Below are 19,952 nucleotides of genomic sequence, written 5' to 3'. Positions count from 1 at the left end.
ACCGTGTGAGCCGAGTACATAATGAAAAGATTATGAACCCAGTGAAAGACCTCTTGGAAAAGGGTCTTGTCCAGCCTAGTACTTCACCGTATTGCTCTCCAATGTTGTTGGTTTTGAAGAAAGACGGATCTTGGAGAATGTGCATCAATTATAACACTCTCAACGAAATCACCATCAAGAACAGATTTCCGATTCCTAGGATCAATGATATACTCGACAGGTTACAGGGATCCTCGTGCTTTAGCAGGATTGACTTGAAGAGTGGATATCATCAGATCAGGATAGCGCCAGGAGATGTCTACAAGACAGCTTTTCGGACGACTTTTGGGTTATTTGAGTTTTTGGTGATACCTTTTGGCTTAACCAATGCTCCTGCGACAGTTAACCGGATGATGGACAAGATTTTTCGAGAGTACAGGCTATTTGTTGGCACTTTCTTTGACAACATCATTGTTTTCTCCAAGAATGAGGCAGAACACAGAGATCATCTGCTTCAAGTCTTTCACGCATTACAAGATCACACGTTAGTGATTAATGCAAAGAAAAGTGAATTTTTCCTACCAGAGATACACTTTTTGGGACACATTGTGTCAGCAGCAGGAGTGCAAATGGACCCGGCCAAGATAGAGACTATCCGTGATTGGCCCGATTTGAGGAATGTCCATGAAGTTAGAAGCTTCTTGGGACTGTGTTCGTACTACAGGCAGTCCATATGAAAGTTTGCAGAGGTTGCTTCCCCTTTGCATACCTTGACAGAGAAAGGAGTACCTTTTTCGTGGGGACCCACAGAGGTGACTGCCTTTCGGAGAAATTGACTACAGGACCTGTTTTGACTTTGCCGGACTTGCAGAAGTCATTTTAAGTATATTGTGATGCTTGTGGTCGTAGTCTGGGTGCGGTCTTGATGAAAGAAGGCCATGTCATTGCTTACGAGAGCCGATTGTTCTCTAGGCCGGAGATGACAACACAGATTTATGTGAAAGAGCTTTTGGTGGTTATCCATGCTCTTACTCAATGGCGGCATTACCTACTCGGAGCGGATTTTACTATCTTTACAGACCATCAGAGTTTGCGCTACTTCTTGCCACAAAAGGAGCTTTTGGAAAAGCAGATGCGGTGGGCGAACATCTTGTCACAATTTCACTTCCAGATTGTCCATGTGCAAGGACAGAAGAATGTGGTGGCAGATGCTTTGTCTCGGAAGCCGTTGGTTCTGGCTATTTCCGCGATACATCATAGGAGCTTCGAGGATATGGTCGATCAGTATGCCACAAATACAGATTTTGCAGATATTTTCACACAGATACGGGATGGGGAGACAGTAGCTGGATACTCCCTTCGGGAAGGCTACTTGATGAGAAAGACTATGTTGTGCGTTACACAACGGTTGCGGGAAAAGGTTATGACTGAATGCCATTGTCCACCTTTTATGGGTCACCGCGGCATTGCTACCACCATGAAGGGGTAGAGAGATACTTCTTTTGGCCGAGACTCAAAAAGGATGTGGAAGAGTTTGTGCGTAGTATGCCAGAAGGTCAAGTTTGACAGACATAAGGCACAGGAATTGTTACAGCCTTTACCCATACCCACCCGCCCCTCGGAAAATATTGAAATGGATTTCATTTTTGATCTCCCGAGAACACAGAATGATCACGATGATTTTCCGATTACATGGCACGTCTAAGACGATTGTCTTCGATAGAGACCCCAGATTTATGAGTTTGTTTTGGAAGGCAATTTGGGAGAACATTGGCATGCGGTTGCAGTTCTCGTCATCGTTCCAGTTGCAGACTGACGGGCAATCTGAGATTGCTAATTCAGTGATTTTAGATTTATTTAAGTCTTGTATCTCGGATGAGAAGACTCAATGGAAAAAAAACTTACCTTTGGTGGAATTTGCCTACAATAACACAATACACTCTTCGACGGGAAAGAAACCATGTGAGATTGTTGAAAGTGCTCCGAAGGTTCCATCCTTCCTTAGCACGAAAGATTAGATATTTGAAGCGGATGAATATTCGCGAGATTTGGATACGGCTTTTGCCAAGGTTCGCGAGACTTTGCAGGAGTCTCAAGGACGACAGAAAAAGGCAGCGGATTTCCATCGTCGTGACTTGAAACTGAAGGAGGATGATTGGGTGCTCTTACTTTTGAGAAGGCACGCCTAAGAAAGAAAAATGGAAAGGAGAGGCTTTTTCTAAAGCTTAGTATGCGACACTACGGACCTTTCCAAATAACTGAAAAGATAAATGATGTCTCCTTCCGATTGAAACTACCAAATACTTGGAGGATTCACAATGCATTGCATGTGAGTCTCTTGAAACCTGTTAAGGGTGATGTACCTGATAATGGGGAGCCTGATGAGCAACCCGCAGTGGAAGAAAACGAGGAGACCCTTGTTCCTGAACAAATTTTGGCACATACGGATACGAAGAAAGGTAAAGTCCGAAGGCGGTTCTTGGTTAAGCTCAAGAACTTTCCTACATTTGATGCGAAGTGGATGGAGGAGGAGGACTTAGCAGATACTCCTCGGATTGTGAAACTTTACCTCGATGTTTTGGTTTAGAATAGTCTACTCCAAACGAAACCCAAAAATTCAGCTTTGCCGAAGATCCGGTGCAGTGGGATGCACAAGAGGGGAGTTACTCCGCTCCTTTGTCAACAGATGCCTTGATTTTTTATAATAAAGTCACTGATGTCTCTTTTGAGCTTCAGGGATACTGAGAGCTCACAGTATTCTGCTGGATGACTTTATGAAATGGAATTCCTGATAATGATACTGATTTGTTCTTGACTTTTTTTGAGTGCAGAAACTGATAGCCGAAATGACTGTAGCATTTTGGTCTGATTGATCTCGAATAGACATGGTTGCAATAGGGGTTAGTCAATCGGATATCGATGAGGTATCGATTGGACCTAGATGTGATTGCTAGCTACATTGCCGATAAATCATGGTCTAAGATCCGAATGAATGATGAATGTCACGTGATTTCCTGTGATGTGTGGTGATTTCCTGTGATGTGTGATGTGACTGTCGATTTCGTACATGTGCTAGATGTGTGTTTCTAGTACGTAGGTACTAACAGTTAGTGTCTGCTAAAACGGTTTATGGCTTTTGTCGGTTTTGCAGGCGTAATCACGGTCGATTACAATGCTTTCAAGAGGAGGGTATGTCACAAAGTGATGACGTGGCGGACAGCAAAAACCCTAATTTCTGCCAAAAACCCTAAAATTCCTACAAACCCTAATTTTCTGCCAAAAAACCTAATTTCCGAAAATCGCGGAGACTTTAAATTTATTTTATTTTATTTTATTTAAATGATGAACGACGCGAATCTTGCTTTTTATTCTACGCAAGAGAATGCTTTTTTTTAATTAAATAAAAAAAAGAAGAGCTTGAGAGAGAAGAGCTTTTGAACTCTTATGCTTTTAACTGGAAAGCTTTTGGGCATCCCTTGTACTTTTAAATACGTGGAGAGGGCTTCATTTCTCAGAGCATCTGGACACAGTCTAAGAGTGAAACCCTAGCCACTCTCTTGTACTTTGATCTGATTAATATAAAAAGAAATACCGAAAGGGGCGCCAGTCTTTGGGGCCAATATCTCTAGGCACGGAACTCCGTCGGGCCAATGTACATGTATTGTGATCTGTGACTTGTTTTGAAGTGGTTATTTGGTGTTGTCGCGGTTGCTTCTTGACTTGGAGTGTCCAAGTCCGTTACAACACCGCAAACTGAGATTGTGGTGACTGGAGGACCCCAAAAAGCCAAAAGCGTTTGTGAAAAGAGCCGGAAGTAAAACGAAGCCGAAGAGCAATCGACACTTGCCGAATGAAGGCTCTGGAGTAACGACAACGCCACAGTACGTGTTGCATGCTCTCCTCAGCTTCAAGGCATCTGGGACAGCGGGAAGGTGCAATATATTGAGTATGTAACACACTGCCAACAGGTAGAGCTCCCACCAGGCAGCGCCACAAGAAAACACGTTCCTTCAAAGGCAAATGACTCTGCCAAATGCGAGACAATGTGTGTTGCCACCACAAGGATAATTCGAAAAGCGACCACAATGAATTACCCTGATGCACAATCCATACATCAGATTGAAGGATGACATAGACACTGCTAGCTAAGATGTTGTCCAATCTAGTAGTAGCCAGATTCCATTAAGAGAAGTGAGAGTCCACATCCAAAGGAGGAATGGGTGAATGAGCAACAAGTATCCTTTGAATCTCCCTCTAGAGAGGAGAATAGTGAAGACTCAACTGAAAGCGAAACACTACATCAGCAAACAAAAGAACATAACCCGAGTCATCAACCACCTGATGCACCCGACAGATTCCTTTTTGGAAAAGAAAATACGCTTAGCAAGGAGAAAGTCGAAGTGAAAGCCCTGCTCCAATGCAGACTCTCTAAGCGAAGAGAGTTACCCACAAAGGATTGTCGACCATTCCAAGCCAAATGCGAAGTGACAACCTTCCAATCAACAATTAGAGAAGAAGTAAAGGGACATCCAGGAATGTGTCCTTCAAGCTTCCCAAAAACAACATCCCAATAAGTCAGTTTCCAATGACCAAAAGATGGGGTGACAATGTGCGTACACAAATGTGTGACCATGAGAGCCAAGGGTTGTTGCTGCTCCACCAAAATTGGCAACAACATAGCTTTCCGAGCCAGAAGATGATGTCGCAAGTCCAAAATATTTAACCCTCCAAGCCGCTTGGGAGGACACAACTTGTCCATAGATAGAAGCCGAAGACCCTTCTTGCTAAAGAAGGTTCACCAAAAATGCTCTAAAATATTGGACATGAGGGACTGCAAACGCAACCAAGACCAGGATAACAAAGGCAAGTAAAACTGCACATAAGCCACAAAGATGCATTAGACAATCCTGAGACGCACATGAAGTGGCCACGTGGACAGTTTCCACTAATTCATCTTGGAATGCAGACTTGGAGCACCCAATCCAGTTTCTGCATAGTCGATACATTCCAACCCCGTGGATAACCCAAATGGCGAACCAAAACATGTGGAGGAACAATCTCCCGAGGCCACAATATCTTATGCCAGTCACACTCTATCAGAGGCAGTAGCTTGAATTTGCAAAAGTTAACTTTGAGACATGCTGTCAATCCAAACAAGTGAAGAGTATGCATAATTTGTTGTACATCGTCATAGTTATTGCGAGGCATGAACAAAGAGTCATCCGCATAAGCCTGACCAGCAAACTGTCATCCAATAGGTAAAGTCAGGCCATGTAGCCTACCAGTGGAAGTCAAGGAATCCATATACATAAACAAGGGATGAGTAGCAATCGCATAAAGCAAAGCACTCAGAGGGCAGCCCTGCCTTACCGACCGTCCCAAAGGCCAAGATTCTATGGGAGATCCATCCAACAAACCTGCAGAAGTGTTGTGTACATACAAAAAGAGCACGACACGGGATAGCTTAGGCCCAAAGCCCAAGTGTTGCATGATATCCGCAATATAATCCCAAAGAACAGCATCAAATGCCTTTTCAATGTCGACCTGCATGACCAAGACATGTAACCATTTTGTTCCATAGGCCAAATCCAACATCTAGAAAATGGAGATTAAAGTACTTCAAAATCTCACCAAAGTATTTCACAGGGAAAGGTGCTTATTACGTCCATATATTAGCCATGAAACATCGTCGGGCAAGTGCGCACCATCGGGCAAGACCCATGCGTAGGCATCACCATGGCCACCTGATGCTCCACATGTTCTGGAAACAACAGAGAGAACTCGTAGCAACAAGCTATGAACCTCCTCCTTGGGTGACCCACCCCCAGGGGAAGGATGCACTCTAGAGTTCAGGGACGACAGGCCGAACAATGTGAACACCAGGTGAGCACAAGGTGTCCCTCTAGAGGGGACCCAATAGGGGATTCGAACCCATAATCGGTAGGTTGAGAAGCCTAAGCCTTTCCGTTAGACCAACTCTTTGGGGACTTCATATGCAAGGTTTTCCTGTGAACTAATCATTGAAACACAATCATGCTCAAGAAGAAGAAACATGCTTGAAGCTAAGTTGAAACCAAAAAGCTTATATTTTTCATAGAAGCCTAGGATGCCTTAAATTCAACTATAAAGATGTTCTGATTCAACCTTATAAAATGTAAACATAATGATGTGAAAATGAACTTTTAGAGTTCTCATAAAGTAAAAACTTACACTGTCACGCAAATAATCGAGAAAAAAAAAATGTAGCTTAAAGCAATATCAGTGACAAATTTCAAAATTTACCTCTAAATTTTAGATTTGAAGTTGAGAGAACTCAAAACACCCAATAAGTTATAGTCAATTTACCTCTGAAGTCTTCCTTGTGTAGGCTTTCTGGATTTTTGGAAAAATATGTATATCAATTACAATTTGACATGCATGACCGACTGAAATTGCAAAATCCCAGCTAGATTCAAAGCTTGCCTTGAAGAAAACCAGCAAAATTTTGTAAGTTTAAGTGTAAGTACCGGCATACGCGTCAAATTTGGACCTGAAAAATGGAAAAGTTTGTGTGCCATTACTTCTTCGATTAGGAAAAATGTTTTTGGCAAGCCCTGATTTCAAGCATAGATAGATTTCTTGATTAATAAGCTTCCAAATTAAGGGCCTGTTGCTGTCCCTCAATCAACAACAATGCTCTCCAAAGCATGTCCTGAATTTCTGTTTTCGAATCCCCACAGATGGATTTCTGTGCCTTATTAAGATTTTCGAGCGCAAGCTTTAAGTCCTTCTTGTAAACGTAAATCAAGCCAATTGCCAAAAAAATTTCTTCACCGCTTGCTTTGGTAACTCCTAAAACATGTTCTCTTACTCCCAAGATGTCCTGCAAAAGGACACATGTTATCTTCTCCTCTCCGATTATATGCCATGAGCTATGCTGTATGCCAGCATGAGTGTTTAAAAAGAGCTCGATTCGACCTAATATACACTTGAGTTGGAGAAAGTTGTGCATGCAAGTCTCTGTGTCAAGACACACACACATATATGTGTGTGTATATATGTATACACACACACATATTATACATAACACACACACACACGTGCGCACGCACGCACACCACTGAAGGTTCCAACTATGATGTGTTACTGGGCAACCTTTTATTTATATATAGATGAGTGTGCCACAGATGATTACAAAATGTTGTTCTTTGTTGTCAAAGCGGCCAACAGTCTTGTATACACACATGTTTGTGCACATGCATGTGCATCAGTTGCATGTAAGCAATCGTAGTGATGACCGTAGAAATGCAAGGAAGATTCTTGACACTTATGAGCCTCTCTGACTTACCTGCAGCATAGTCACCATATCATCAACGTGAACCCAACGGATGTTTTCTTGGCTATTCCTCAGGTCAGGCACGATCTCTGGATCTAAGTTTCCAAAGGTCTTTGAAGGAAATGTGGCTCCACTCAAGACCAGCCCTCCCATTACCAGCAACCATATATCTACAACCACATCTCCAAAGGCTAAGCAATCCTCATATCTTTCCTGCGGAGAGCACTTCTTGATCAGCAAACTGAAAATTGAAAGGAAAATTGGACGATAACTAGCAGCAGAATAATAAGTCGCAGCAAGATTTGTTCGACTGATCTGCTAACTTGAAGAGTGCAACGGTCGACCAAATCTATTTCCAGATTGATGTAGAAAGAAGACGTCCTGCAACTTGACTCATTGGACCAATCAGATACATCCAGATTTACAATCCATTTCAGGCAACATGTAATGATAAAATAAAGAAAAGAGAGCTTCTTGCATGTTTGGGCTGGCAGAGCACTGTGCACACTATGTTGCAAAGCGGTAGACCCTGCAAAGCACTGGGTACATGCCAAGTATCTGAAGAGATTAGGAAGAGATACCATTGCCTCTTCCAAGATGGCATCGGAGTGCTGAGAAGAAGGATGGGAGTAGCAACTTCCCCCAATTTGCCTTACTCTTCAAGTACAGATAGCAACTTAACTCCTCATCACAACCTACAGCCTTGAACCACGCATTCCTGCCTTCCCCATATATTTATGAAATTCTCTTTGCAGATAGGACGCTCGCTACCTTTTCTGTTCATCTACTCTCCAGGCTGATACACACTTCTGGAACAAAAATGGCACCCACCTAGTCCTAATAGGTAGCAACTGTGCCTGCTTTGCTAAGCCTCCAGACTCTTACAATTTTCCCCGTCAGTTGCTATCAAGATCTTCCACCTCAAAAGGAAAAAAAGAGATCCTGCATTCTAGACACTAGAAACAAAAACCTATGATGAAAGCCACTTTTCTTTAGCAAAGAGACAAAAGAAGGCTAACTGCTGCATGCATAATTGATAGAGAAGCTAAAGGGATTTTCAAGACAACTTGAAGCCAAATAAGAAAGATGCACAACTATTCGAACCGTTGAATCCAACCTGAATGATGGATGCTGCTAGATTGTACGGGTGTTTTTGCTGTTTGCAATTGTTTGAAGTAAGATTTGGGCATGTGAAACATATATACATTGTAATTCAGAGCGGGGAAACCACATAGCTAACCAATGTTCCACCATCTACAATACCGATGCACCTGGTCCAGATAACATGCCACAGCAAAACCCTAGATGCAGCCAACCTTTAGCTCCCTCCTGCAGGTCATCCTTGCTCAAATCAACAACAGAGCTAGGTCTACGGTTGAGTTCATTTGACAATAAGCCACATCAATGAGTTGTGACTCGTGACGATGGCACTCCCCAGATTGATCATGGCATTCATCCTTTAGGTGGCTCACTGTTATTTTCTTTTAATAACCTTTCTTACTGTCAGTCATAAGCGGAGTTCCCAAAACTCAAAAAATTCTCTTTCTCCATTTCATGTAGAGCCACAAAATAAGATAATGCATCACAGAAAAAATTCTTACCAAAGTTTTGAGCACCTTGAAGCTGTTGTAAAATCCTATGCTGGTGCGGATGTCTAAAACACCATGTTCCTTGGAGACATAGTAGATCTCTTCTGCAAATGCTTGAAGTGCATTTTTGAACTTATTCTAGAGGAATGAGCAAAATCAAAAGCTGAATTGTACATCAGAAATAGGCCTTAGTAATGTTAAACCATGCAGGTTGGCTTTATTAAACATCCATCAGACAAGTGCAAGGCACCTGAAGCACATACAGCTGGCCAAAAAGTCTTGAGATCTCTGCTTGTGTATCATAATTTTCTTCACCTTGTGGACCTTGAAGAAACAGCCAAGCTGCAATCCCTAACAGTTCTTCGCATTGTGTACTTCTGCCTAGAGATAAGCAGACCTAAAGAAAAATGGACAAATAGTCAGCTATCGTTCAAAACTTAATTGCAACGTCAAATTTTCTATTTGAAGGCTTCAAATTCAGAGGCTAAAAGCAAACAGCACCAAACTCCAACTTGGTAGAGGATACATTAAAACTACCCAAAAAAATCTGAGACTAGAATATCATATTTCGACAGGACCCTTAAATCCGCGCAAAATAAGAGCAACAAAAGATTGTTTATTGGTTCCCAAAAGATGACACTGTCACACACATTGTGTTAATCATTCGAGAGCGGTTACAATCCTAGAACAATCGGTTGGTAGAAGGACCTGCATAGACATTTTCTTTCAATGAGCAACAGACGTTACCTGAACTGAAAACTTGCCCAGTATGGCCATCTTGCTCAGAAACCTAGCTACAGCCAAAGCCTATAAGTCTTCTCATGGGAAGAATAATTTCTTCAAAAAGAGGTTAAATCTACAAAAAATCCTATTTGGTCTCCTTACCTGTCACAATTGGAGAAATGCCACAATGACATAGCAAGGAGAGACACTGCCAAGTGTCTTGTCATCTAGATGGCATGGGGCAAGTGGACAAGCATGACGAGAGGACATGCCTCTGCAGAAACTGCAACAATTGTGAAGAGAAGGGTCCTTACTAGAGGAAATATCCTTTGCAGAAAGCACAGTTTCCTTTGTTACACAGATGAAGATCCCTCAGGATCATATACCTTTGGAGCAAGAGGGGGGATTTACTTTCCTTGACACTCCTTTGGATCATTGACACTGGTGCAATTAGGCACATGACTTCTTCTCAAGATTTGATGTATGATCTGATGTCCTATGAGGGTGCAGTTATATTTGGAGATAAACCATTGGCTCTTGGTTTTATGGGAGGTCGGTCAACTTTGTTGGGCCCCTATATAGGGAGGGGGGATGTCCATCCACCATTGTATCATTGTTGAAGCCTAAAGGTGCAAGCGTAAGTGAAGCCTAGAAGAGGTTCCAAAGAAAACCTAAGGTTGGACTAAGTGGGCCAGGTTCTTCAAAGACCGATGCAGAGCTAGAAGCCTTGAAAGGCCACAGAAACTACAACAATTGTGAAGAGAAGGGTCCTTACTAGAGGAAATATCCTTACTGAAAGCACAATCTTCAGCACCAACTCCAATACTTTCCTTGTTAAGCAGATGGAGATCCCTCGGGATCATATCCCGTTGGAGCAAGAGGGGGAGTTTACTTTCCTTGACACTGGTGATTGGATCATTGACACATTTGGAGATAGACCATTGGCTCTTGTACACAATGAGGGCCTGGTTTTAGGGGAGGTCGGTCAACTTTGTATCATTGTTGAAGCCAAAAGGTGCAAGTGTAAGGGAAGCTTAGAAGAGGAAAAATTCCACATGCAATGTAAAAGGCCACCACCTCATGTAAAAGGGGGCCTCCTATTTCATTTTCAATCAAGTCATTTGTTCAAGCAGCACTCTTTTGTGAGTCAAGTAAATTCTGTTCTTGTTCTCTTTTGCTTCAATTCATTATGTTGTTTGACGATCCTCCGTAGCTTCATTTGGTATCAGAGCCAGGGTTGTTTGTTAGGCTCGAATTTGCATGTGTGCACAGATAAGAGCCATGGAAGTTTCACTCGTGCCAGTTATTGGGAAGACCAGCACTAGGAGTGAGCCCATACCGCTTCCCAACATGTGTACTCTTGCAAATTTTTGTCGTGTGTGTGTGTTGGTTTTCATTCGCATCATTCTCAATTCTACTTTGTGTATGCCATCATCATTGATTGTTTTTCTTTGTTCCTAATGTGTGAGGTCGTGTGTGCATACAGCATTAGCAAGAGAGTGAGTGTATGTGAGTGAGTTCTAAAAGAGAGAGAACTGAGTTTATCCTGCCATCGTTCTCAATTCTACTGTGTGTGTTCCTTTTGCAAATGTGAGGTCGCGTGTGCACGCAGCACTAGCAAGAGAGTAAATGGATGTGAGTGAGTTCTAAAAGAGAGAGAGTTGAGCACATTTCTTTTGTCCTGCCATCAGTAGCATCGGTACTTGTATCGATTTCATAATCAATACGCTATCAACAGCTTGCAGGAACTGCAGCTTGTTCAACTCTCTATTTTTGGAAGCATTTGGCAACATCTACCATTGCTCTTTACCCTTGTTGTATCTGCAACTCTGGCATCTCTAGCCTACAACTTGGCGCAGGAGTAACTCCTCCGACAACTCACTTGCTTTCATTTGCTCACCATCAACACCATTACCCCGCTTCCTCAAACTGCAGTTCCTCTCAAGACCCTCAACCACTCACCTCCTTCGACCTTTGACCCTCAACTCGGCCAAGAGCAAATGGGAAGTCCGTCAATGAGCACACACAAAATTATATGAACTTCATTAAGTAGCCCCTATAGTCGTAAAAGAAAACAATAAGTACGTCAGCACAACCTCACACATAAATCAAAGCTCTTTTGTGTATCATGATATTTGTGCACAATGCACAATGATTTCCTAAACTTTGCATTTTTGAACATTTATGTTGTACAAAGGCTAGACACTGATTCAAACCAATCATTGCATCGAGAACAAAAGGCAAGGATGGGATTCAAGCAGACAAGAAGGATCGTTAAGACGAACGCCTCAGCATAAGACTGTCCCTATGTATGCAAGGAACAAAGATGGTGCAAAGAGAAAACAACAACATTCAATGGTCATGTATGTGGGCAAAGAAGAGTTTGTGTGTCTAGAGGACACAATTGCAAGCCTAAAGGGCTAAAACATTTGTAAAAGCCCCTACTGACATGAGTGACAGAGGGAAGAGATTCCAGCTCAGCACTAAGGGGGGGACTAATGAGTCCAAATCGGCTAACGAGCCTAGGTTTATGAACCTATCTAAGTAAACATTGAGATGTCCATTGTATGTATGACCTTCACACTCGTGATGCCGAATCTAGCACCGATAGGAGGGGGAAGGGTTGGGGGGTTGGGGGGGGGGGGGGGGGGGGGGGGGGGGGGGGGGGGGGGGGGGGGGGGGGGGGTGTTGGTGGTGGTCGGTTGGGAGCACAAAAGGTGTTAAGTGTAAGTGAAAGCCTAGAAGAGGAAAAATCCAACATGCAATGTAAAAGGCCACCACCTCATATAAAAGGAAGGCTCCTATTTCATTTTCGATCAAGTCATTTGTTCAAGCATTTGAACACTCTTTGATGGGTCAAGCAAGTTGTGTTCTTGTTGGCTTTTGCTTCTTTCTATTATGTTGTTTGATGTTTTTTTTTATCCTCTGTGGCTTCAATCATCAATTTTGTGCATTAGCAATAAGAGCCAATGTTTCTCCCTCCAATTTTCCTCTTTCTAGCAATGTTTCTCTCTCTAGCAGTTTTGTTCCATATCACCTTCTCTCTCCTCTGCCTTTGCGTTTTTGTAGGTGTTCCTTTTCAATGCCCTCTCATGCCGTTTCTGACCCCTCTACATACAGATCTCTTGCGGTCTAGGGCGTGTACCACAATGGGATTGCTCTCATCTCCACAGAAAATACAGCGATATCATCCCTCTCATGCATGCATAACCTTGGACTCTCCTTACACAAGCAAGTAATTTTTGCCAAATTAGGATCTATATACAAAGAAGCTAGCTAGTCTATATCCCATGCGTGTTATACTATTAGTGTTGAGCGAATCTGTTTAGTAATGGAACACTTAACAAAAGCGCAATCAACCCATGAGCTTGCGCATCCTTAGCATCCCAACATGTACCATCATCCACAACCTATTCACAGAAGCTGGTGTAACTCCATAAACATGCACAATGTTCGAAACCTCCTTTTCAGCAAGGAGATGTTGCATCATGTACGCCCAAAGCAGGTAGTTGTTCCCAGCCTGTTTATCCTCATAAGACAGCATGTTCAAAACATCATTGTTGTCAACCATGGCCGATGACTGCACCTGATGTAAAAGTGTCCTCATAGAGGAAAAACTACTATATAGCACAACTCATGAAAGACTACAAAGTGCCTATTTTGAAGAAATATGCACTATAAGAAAACCTACACAAATGTACAAAATTGCTTGAGCAGTACTGCAAGTAGTGGAAACATAGGCCGAAATGAGCCCGAATCAAAATCCTGACGATACCAAGCTCTATGAGCTTGCCCAAAGATTAGATACTTGCGAAGCTGCTTGAGATGTACAAGCGTGGTCTGAGACCAATTGGTGGAATACGACTACAAGAACGCATGCGAAAATGGAGAAGATGAAGGAGAAACTCAAGAGCACACAATACAAGTAGTAATACTGAGTGTGCTAATACAGAGATAAAGCTTGCCCTAGAGTGATGGGCGTATACACAAGTCCAGGGGACCTCCTAGTGAGGGAAAAAAGTGCTCCGGTGATCCAAATTGCGTTCACACACATCTCTACCATAATATGGTAACACCGTCAAGACTGCCATGCCTCAATTGTCTATAGAAGTGCCACGACACTAGTTTGTACACACTGCCACATCATCTGACGATACAGCTCCTGTGCTAGCCTGCCAGGTCAGCAGGCCATACACTGCCCCGTTAGCAGTTTGCGACCAATTGATTGCCCCAATAACTCGCAAGGGGTATCATCATCCTTTGAGATGATAAAAGAATGAGCCTTTGTTTTACTTCTTTTTTGGACCTTTTTGGCACCATAAAATGAGACATTTTTCAAATGTACAAGTCGCTTATACAACAGGTTTTATATTTTTCATATAAAATAAGACGTAAAATAGAAAGGTAAAAATGCATATATACAAACATAAAAGCTTTCATTTACCTGAACCGCAAGCAAATAAAGAGGAACCATCTGCAAAGGTGCTTTCGGATAAAAAATTTGTTGAGCTTGTTTAATGGCATCAAGGGCAAGTGATAAAGCATTCTCAAGCTCTCCTTGTGCCATCAGAGTTGCAGATTGTTGTGTCACCATTCTCATTAAAGCAACTTTGAGTATCGGCACCAAGTCAAACTGTTAAAGATTGAACAAATGATATGCCAATGAACAGACACACTAAGGATCACAAAAGAAGTAAATAGTTGATTCCTTCCCTGCTAATCATCCTACTGAAAGAACTCAACACACAAACATAACTTTTTATAAACAGCACTAGACATAGCTTTTGCATAGTATTCTCATATAACTCTAGGCATGAATCATGGAAACATAAATGAAATTGTTTCTCTTCACGAAAGATGAGAATGGGAAATTTTAATATTGAGCTAGTGTTGATCAGTCTGCCGATTATTAAACCAAAAACATAACAGAAAAGAGATGATAACCTTGCGTGTATCATTTAGCAGCTCCTCTAAAGTTCTGGGTGACAACAATGTGGCACCAATCGATGTAGAAGAATCTGGAAAAACATTAAGACGTGCCAATGTCTCTAGTATGTTCTTGTCTTCAATGTGTTGCTTATTATATCTTCCTTGTCTGAGTTCCTGCTTAGCAATAAACAAAAGTATAAGTTGTGAATGTACTCAATGACATTAAACTTCGGAAGAAGTCCATATGTAAGTCACTAACTTGCTTCTCATGCTGCAACATCCCAAAAACAAAGATGCCAAACTCATCATCTGTAGAACTATGAAGAAAATCAATAGCTACTTCCCAAGTCAGTGTGATGAACATCTTCAAAAAGTAAGACCATAGCCTGCGAAAATTTGTTCAATAATAAGGCCTTAAAGAAGCCCATCGTATGTTTTACTGCACCTTAGGGGAAAGGGCTGCCTGGGACTGATCGTCCTCAGAAAATATCTTGAATCATCAGTCTATATCCAGGTGGCTCTAAAAAAGTATATATATGAGTCCTACTGAATCTTGATGTTGAAATCAATGTTTGCAAAATCCATATCACTAAAGAAAATTTGTTTTCCACTTAGAGCACTCTGCGAGCTTGAACTTCAGCTGCAGCAAATGCATACTTAAAATTAACTTTCATAAATGCCTTTTGCACCCTTAATTATGCCGATAATTTGCACTATCTCTCGACTTTGTCTTGAATCATGATTTTTTCTTTCCTCCTTCATTTTCAAAATGGCTGTCCTACAGTCCAATGCTTCATGTCTAATACAAATAGTCTCTAAACGCCTTAATGAATGCTCACATCTTTATTATCACAGTTTGACAGTCAAGTTTTCTCCACATAGACAACAATCTCAAGGTTGAACCTGCTTGCTGAGACCGACTGTTCAGATCGCACATAGCGGGCCATCAGCCACGCATTTCTTTCAAACGACTCCCAATTCCTCAAACCTTTCCCCACATGAGATATGTGCTTGCTTAAGTTAAAAACTTGCATTGCTTTCTTCCTCTAGCCCATATATGCCTGTTCCATGAATATTTGAGAATCCAACTTAAACCAATATTAACAAGGATCTCTCTGGCAGCCCTACAAGGTTCATATAAATCTGAGATAGCAAGAGAGACCAAACGTGTGAGAATATTGGATCCTTTTTATTGAGGCATCGTCCCATGTTCATTTTAGCAACCTCTATTAACCAAGATTCCAAGCGACGCTTCATCTAACCATTGTCCCTTGCAAATAAAACAAAGAATAAAAAGTTTCCTGTTAAAATAAGGCTTACTAAGCCTACCTTAGCAAACGCAGAAGGGTTTTCGTGAAATATTGTTGAAGCAACCTCGCTCATTGAAAACATCTGGAACAACATAAAACAAAACAGGCATGAATCTTGTAGCAGTCAAATTAAGCATATCAAATTCCTAGTCAAAGTGGATGGCATGTGCTACAAATATCAAGTGATGACTAGAATGTACACCAAGTAAGATCATCACTCTCATCGCAGAGACTGAGGACTCATCACAGCTGCTGGGAGGACATACCAAACACAGGTGGAAACCAAACGAACAAGAAATACAAATGTCATAAGCCTCTTAAAGGCGTCATAACAGTCAATCCCTGCGTAGTTGCTCTCGAGGCAAGCCCTCCCATAGGCCAAGTTTTCTATAAAAGAGAACCTTTTAGTAGCCTTTCTGGTAGCCATGAAGAGTCCTCTTTCTGGAGGGCGGAAGCAGATGATTAGAAGTCATCTAGGAAAGGAAGACCGAATGGGTCCCTTGGTCTCGTAGCACCCGATAGGTCCTGCCAACAGAAAGGCCTCTTCCATTGCTCTCATATAAGTGAGGCTGCCATAGAGGGATTGCTCTTCATGTGTGACTATTAATACTTGCAGCTCAAGTCTGAAAGGTAGGCCGATGGCCGATATCACTCTCTTGTTATAGAGCCCCAGTTTCTTCCAAGGGCAGGTGATAGGGATTGAGGGCTCTTTTGTGAGAAATCTATCGGCTCCCTTGCTTGAAGGGAGGCCTTCTGCGCCTACTGCGGCGGCCTGCCACTGTTTTGTGTCACCAGAGTGCCACTTTCCCTTCGACTTCTGAAAAGGTACCAGTGAGCCCTGTGCGAGTTTCTGCGGCTCATTTCTGTGTTGTTTTGGTGAAAGTTCAAGAGGAGACTCCTGGACAAGTTTTGCTCCGATCCGGTGTGGCTTGCTGAATGGCCTTTGTTGCTGCAGAACTGGGTACCAGGAGAATAGTACTTTTGGAGAAAATTTTGCGAGTCAATTTCCAACTTGGATCATTAATTTGACTTCAAGACCCCAACGATTTGGTGACGGAATTGATGGTCAAGAGGAGCACGTTATTTTGTATTATTGATCCGGTGCGATAAAATCGTAATGGTACGAGGATTGGGAGGATTCGGTGTGCAGCTTGAGGAGAAGTCATTGGCTGGTTGCTGCTATTTCTATTTCTCTCAGATTTGGTGCTGATTGACACGGTGAGAACTGATTTAGAGTGGTTTTTTCGTGTCCGCTGAGTTTAGCCCCTTCTCTCAATGTTTGTGTCAAAAAGCCACAAAAATTTTGTGGTAAAGATCCTTGCATATCAAAGAGTTGAGACGATTCGCTATGAGCAAAATCTATACTCCAAGGTATGATGTTCTGAACACATGAAAACTTCTGTAGTAGCCATGTATGCCATCCAAAAGCGGCCCAGAACTCAAATAACATCCCCTGTATGTGAGGCCACAGCTAGCCTTTGGACATGGGGAAGTTGGTTTTGATGGCAAGTTGAGAATCCCTCCTAGACCCCATCCTCTTCCTAACTAGGCATTTTGCTCTCAAGACTAGGAGGTAGGAGATATGAAAATGTTATGTACCGTTGTGCGAGGATGATGTGCATCACAACTTACAAGTATAAATGGCATCCTCATCATCAAGCCGAGATGCATATCTATAAGTCATATTCTCAGAAAAGATCAAAGCTTTCCCCTATACTATGTAGCCCATTCTGGACTTTAGAAGATCACTATACTGCTTGTATGATATGGTCTGGTAAAGACTCTACCAAATTCTCTACCAGACCATAGAGCAATGAAGTGTTCTTTGAGTCTCTACCAAATTCTCTTTGATAGAACGTATACACCCGGGAGTGTTTTATTTGCTGAACCACTTACTCCCAAACAAACCTATTGCCTCTTGCAATGTACCATCTCTTCCTTGGTTGGATGATTATGGTCACATGCTATCTTTTCCAGCAGCCAAACAAGGGTCTGAATTCGGGGCCATCACATGTTGCTTCAGACCTTCACATGTTTTGAGACCCTTTTCACCTCCTCACAGCATATCTCAAACAGACATTGCATTCCTGTTTTCATATTTCTTCAGCATTAGAGTCGTGGCATTCCATCTCTGGGTATTGAATTATGGTGCATTCATTGCGGTTTTCATTCATTCTGAGGTGGTCCATGCCCATGTGCATGTGTGTATGCGCGTGCACTGAAAGAAAAGAGCGTGCGTGCGTGCGTGTGTGTGTGTGTGTGTGTGTGTGTGTGTGTGTGTGAGAGAGAGAGAGAGAGAGAGAGAGAGAGAGAGAGACTCACAACGCCCCGAGGGGTTTGAATTGCGTGCACTAATCCAATATTCCCCAAATCTACTTCCATGGTGGCCATCCTCGCCTGCTACGTACGCGGCAGCGTGACCCCCTGCAATCACGACGACATTTTGAACATTCCTCCTGGTCGTGGTTTTCATTCTCCGTAGGATTTCCACAGACGGCGAGGGAAGTTTGGCGGGCATCTCGAGAAATTGGGGCACCCTATGGGAAGGCGGGATTGGAACCCTCGACCTCTACCACGTCACCTATCCGCGCACAGGCCATTTTACATAGTGTTATAAACGATAAACTTGGACTGGCCTAGAACCAAACGAACAGGCCCCATGTCACAAGCGATCTACGGTGCAGATCGCCTCGACGACTGCACATGGACTTCCCATCCATTGATCCCCTCACCGAGGGTAGGATTTTGATCCTAACTCAATGAAACATTCAAAAGATGAGAGGGAGTTAAGACAATGATGATACCCACTCGATGCATTCATCGACGATCTCCTCATGAGTCATGCCCAAGGGCTATGACAATCATCTCTCTCTCTCTCTCTCTCTCTCTCTCTCTCTCTCTCTCTCTCTCTCTCTCTCTCTCTCTCTCACACACACACACACACACACACACACACACACAGCAACAGGTATTGTCTCAAAATTTTCCCTCTCTAGCCTTGCCCTCTATAGTCAAGTTGTTGGTGCAGATGGATGTGTATGAGGCTCCCTCCATAAGGTCAGTTTTGGCTTAAGTAAAAATAAGGCTTTTATTCTTAAAAAATTATGGAGCTTCATTGATTGGGGGCCATAATGAGAAGGTTGGGTCGGCGAGGCTTTTGAGATGAATGATGTGAGTTGCTTCATGTACCGCTACAAGCCAATCCTTAGTGGTTATGGTAAGCCGAGGATACATAGATATTTTTCGCTTGCTCTGTGCAATACCCTGCTTCTTTGCGTGGAAGCCCTGAGGAAGGTTGAGGTTGAAGGGGATCGAGGAGCACCACAGACGGAGAGTGAGAGAGAGAAGGAGACACACGACACACAGATATGGGTGGGGAGACTCCAAGAGTGAGCAGCCCCCTATACACTTATGCTACGTATAAGGTATACAAGTCAGTGGACGCCCAGACTCTGGGCGGCCGGGCAAGGCACAGACGCCTATACTCCAACAACCTCCCACTTAAAGGCGATTGTGCCTTTAAGCAAGAGAACCTAGTCTAAAGACTACAAAAGGCGAGAGAAAACCACTCTCAACCGATGCCCACTGGCTGGCTGTGATCGTGTGCATCCGGCTGTCCTGCTCCCGTGTAAGTCCATACACCACCAGACGTACCGCACACGTACTGCAAGTATGTACGCAATACCTGCATATCTCCCTCGTGCACTATGCCATCATCAGTCAACAAACGACTGACAACCCCAACTGCAAATGCTCCCACTGCAGCTGCTATGTCGGGCCTCGAGATCAACATCTCGTACATGAGGACACCGAATGTTGATGCAACCCTGGCAACCTCTGCCACCTCCAACTCAGAACTCAACTCATGGCAATCCTGTCCCCTATCATAAAGACCATGGCACTCTGACTCCGAGCTCTGGAGTGACTCCTCGTGCCCACCACATATCACATGTGTACCAAGTGTATCCATATGTCCTGAATCTGCATCAAGCTCTGGCATAAGCATATCAAGAAATGACTCCACAATAGCCGACATCTCAGCATCCATGTGAGTCATCTTTGTCATCACCTCTGATGACTCATCCTGCTGTGACTCACTAGAGCTGT

General features: G+C 42.9%; 1 protein-coding gene across 10 annotated transcripts; it reads right to left on the bottom strand.

The window, feature by feature from the left end:
* Positions 1-5,144: 5,144 nt before the first annotated feature.
* On the bottom strand, positions 5,145-18,392 carry LOC147459502 (uncharacterized). 10 transcript variants are annotated; one of them, XM_086510761.1, is made up of 11 exons: positions 18,168-18,392; positions 15,865-15,927; positions 14,551-14,709; positions 14,051-14,239; positions 9,134-9,280; positions 8,896-9,021; positions 7,307-7,507; positions 6,486-6,841; positions 6,325-6,404; positions 5,611-5,992; positions 5,145-5,523 (listed from the first exon to the last, which is right to left on the bottom strand). In XM_086510761.1, exons 1-8 carry the CDS (start codon positions 18,234-18,236, stop codon positions 6,602-6,604), a joined length of 1,194 nt encoding a protein of 397 aa, XP_086366887.1. In that variant the 5' UTR covers positions 18,237-18,392; the 3' UTR covers positions 5,145-5,523; positions 5,611-5,992; positions 6,325-6,404; positions 6,486-6,601. The 10 variants fall into 10 exon arrangements, with proteins under 10 accessions (XP_086366887.1, XP_086366888.1, XP_086366890.1 ...); XM_086510762.1 differs by having other exon boundaries at positions 5,611-5,985; XM_086510764.1 differs by having other exon boundaries at positions 6,325-6,441; positions 6,540-6,841.
* Positions 18,393-19,952: the final 1,560 nt, after the last annotated feature.

Source organism: Adiantum capillus-veneris, chromosome 4 (genome assembly GCF_014529385.1).
Source record: "Adiantum capillus-veneris isolate H3 chromosome 4, ASM1452938v2, whole genome shotgun sequence".
Taxonomy (NCBI): Eukaryota; Viridiplantae; Streptophyta; class Polypodiopsida; order Polypodiales; family Pteridaceae; genus Adiantum; species Adiantum capillus-veneris.
The sequence above is the reverse complement of the archived record's forward strand: the minus strand, read 5'-3'. Positions and strand labels throughout refer to the sequence as shown.

Coding starts and splice junctions, on each gene's coding strand:
- LOC147459502 (XM_086510758.1), bottom strand. CDS start 18,236: ATGGCCACCATGGAAGTAGATTTGGGGAATATTGGATTAGTGCACGCA. Junction 9,022..9,133: donor GCCAGCTGTATGTGCTTCAG/GTGCCTTGCACT, acceptor TCATTCCTCTAG/AATAAGTTCAAAAATGCACT. Junction 7,508..8,895: donor TCAAGGTGCTCAAAACTTTG/GTAAGAATTTTT, acceptor TGCTCTCCGCAG/GAAAGATATGAGGATTGCTT.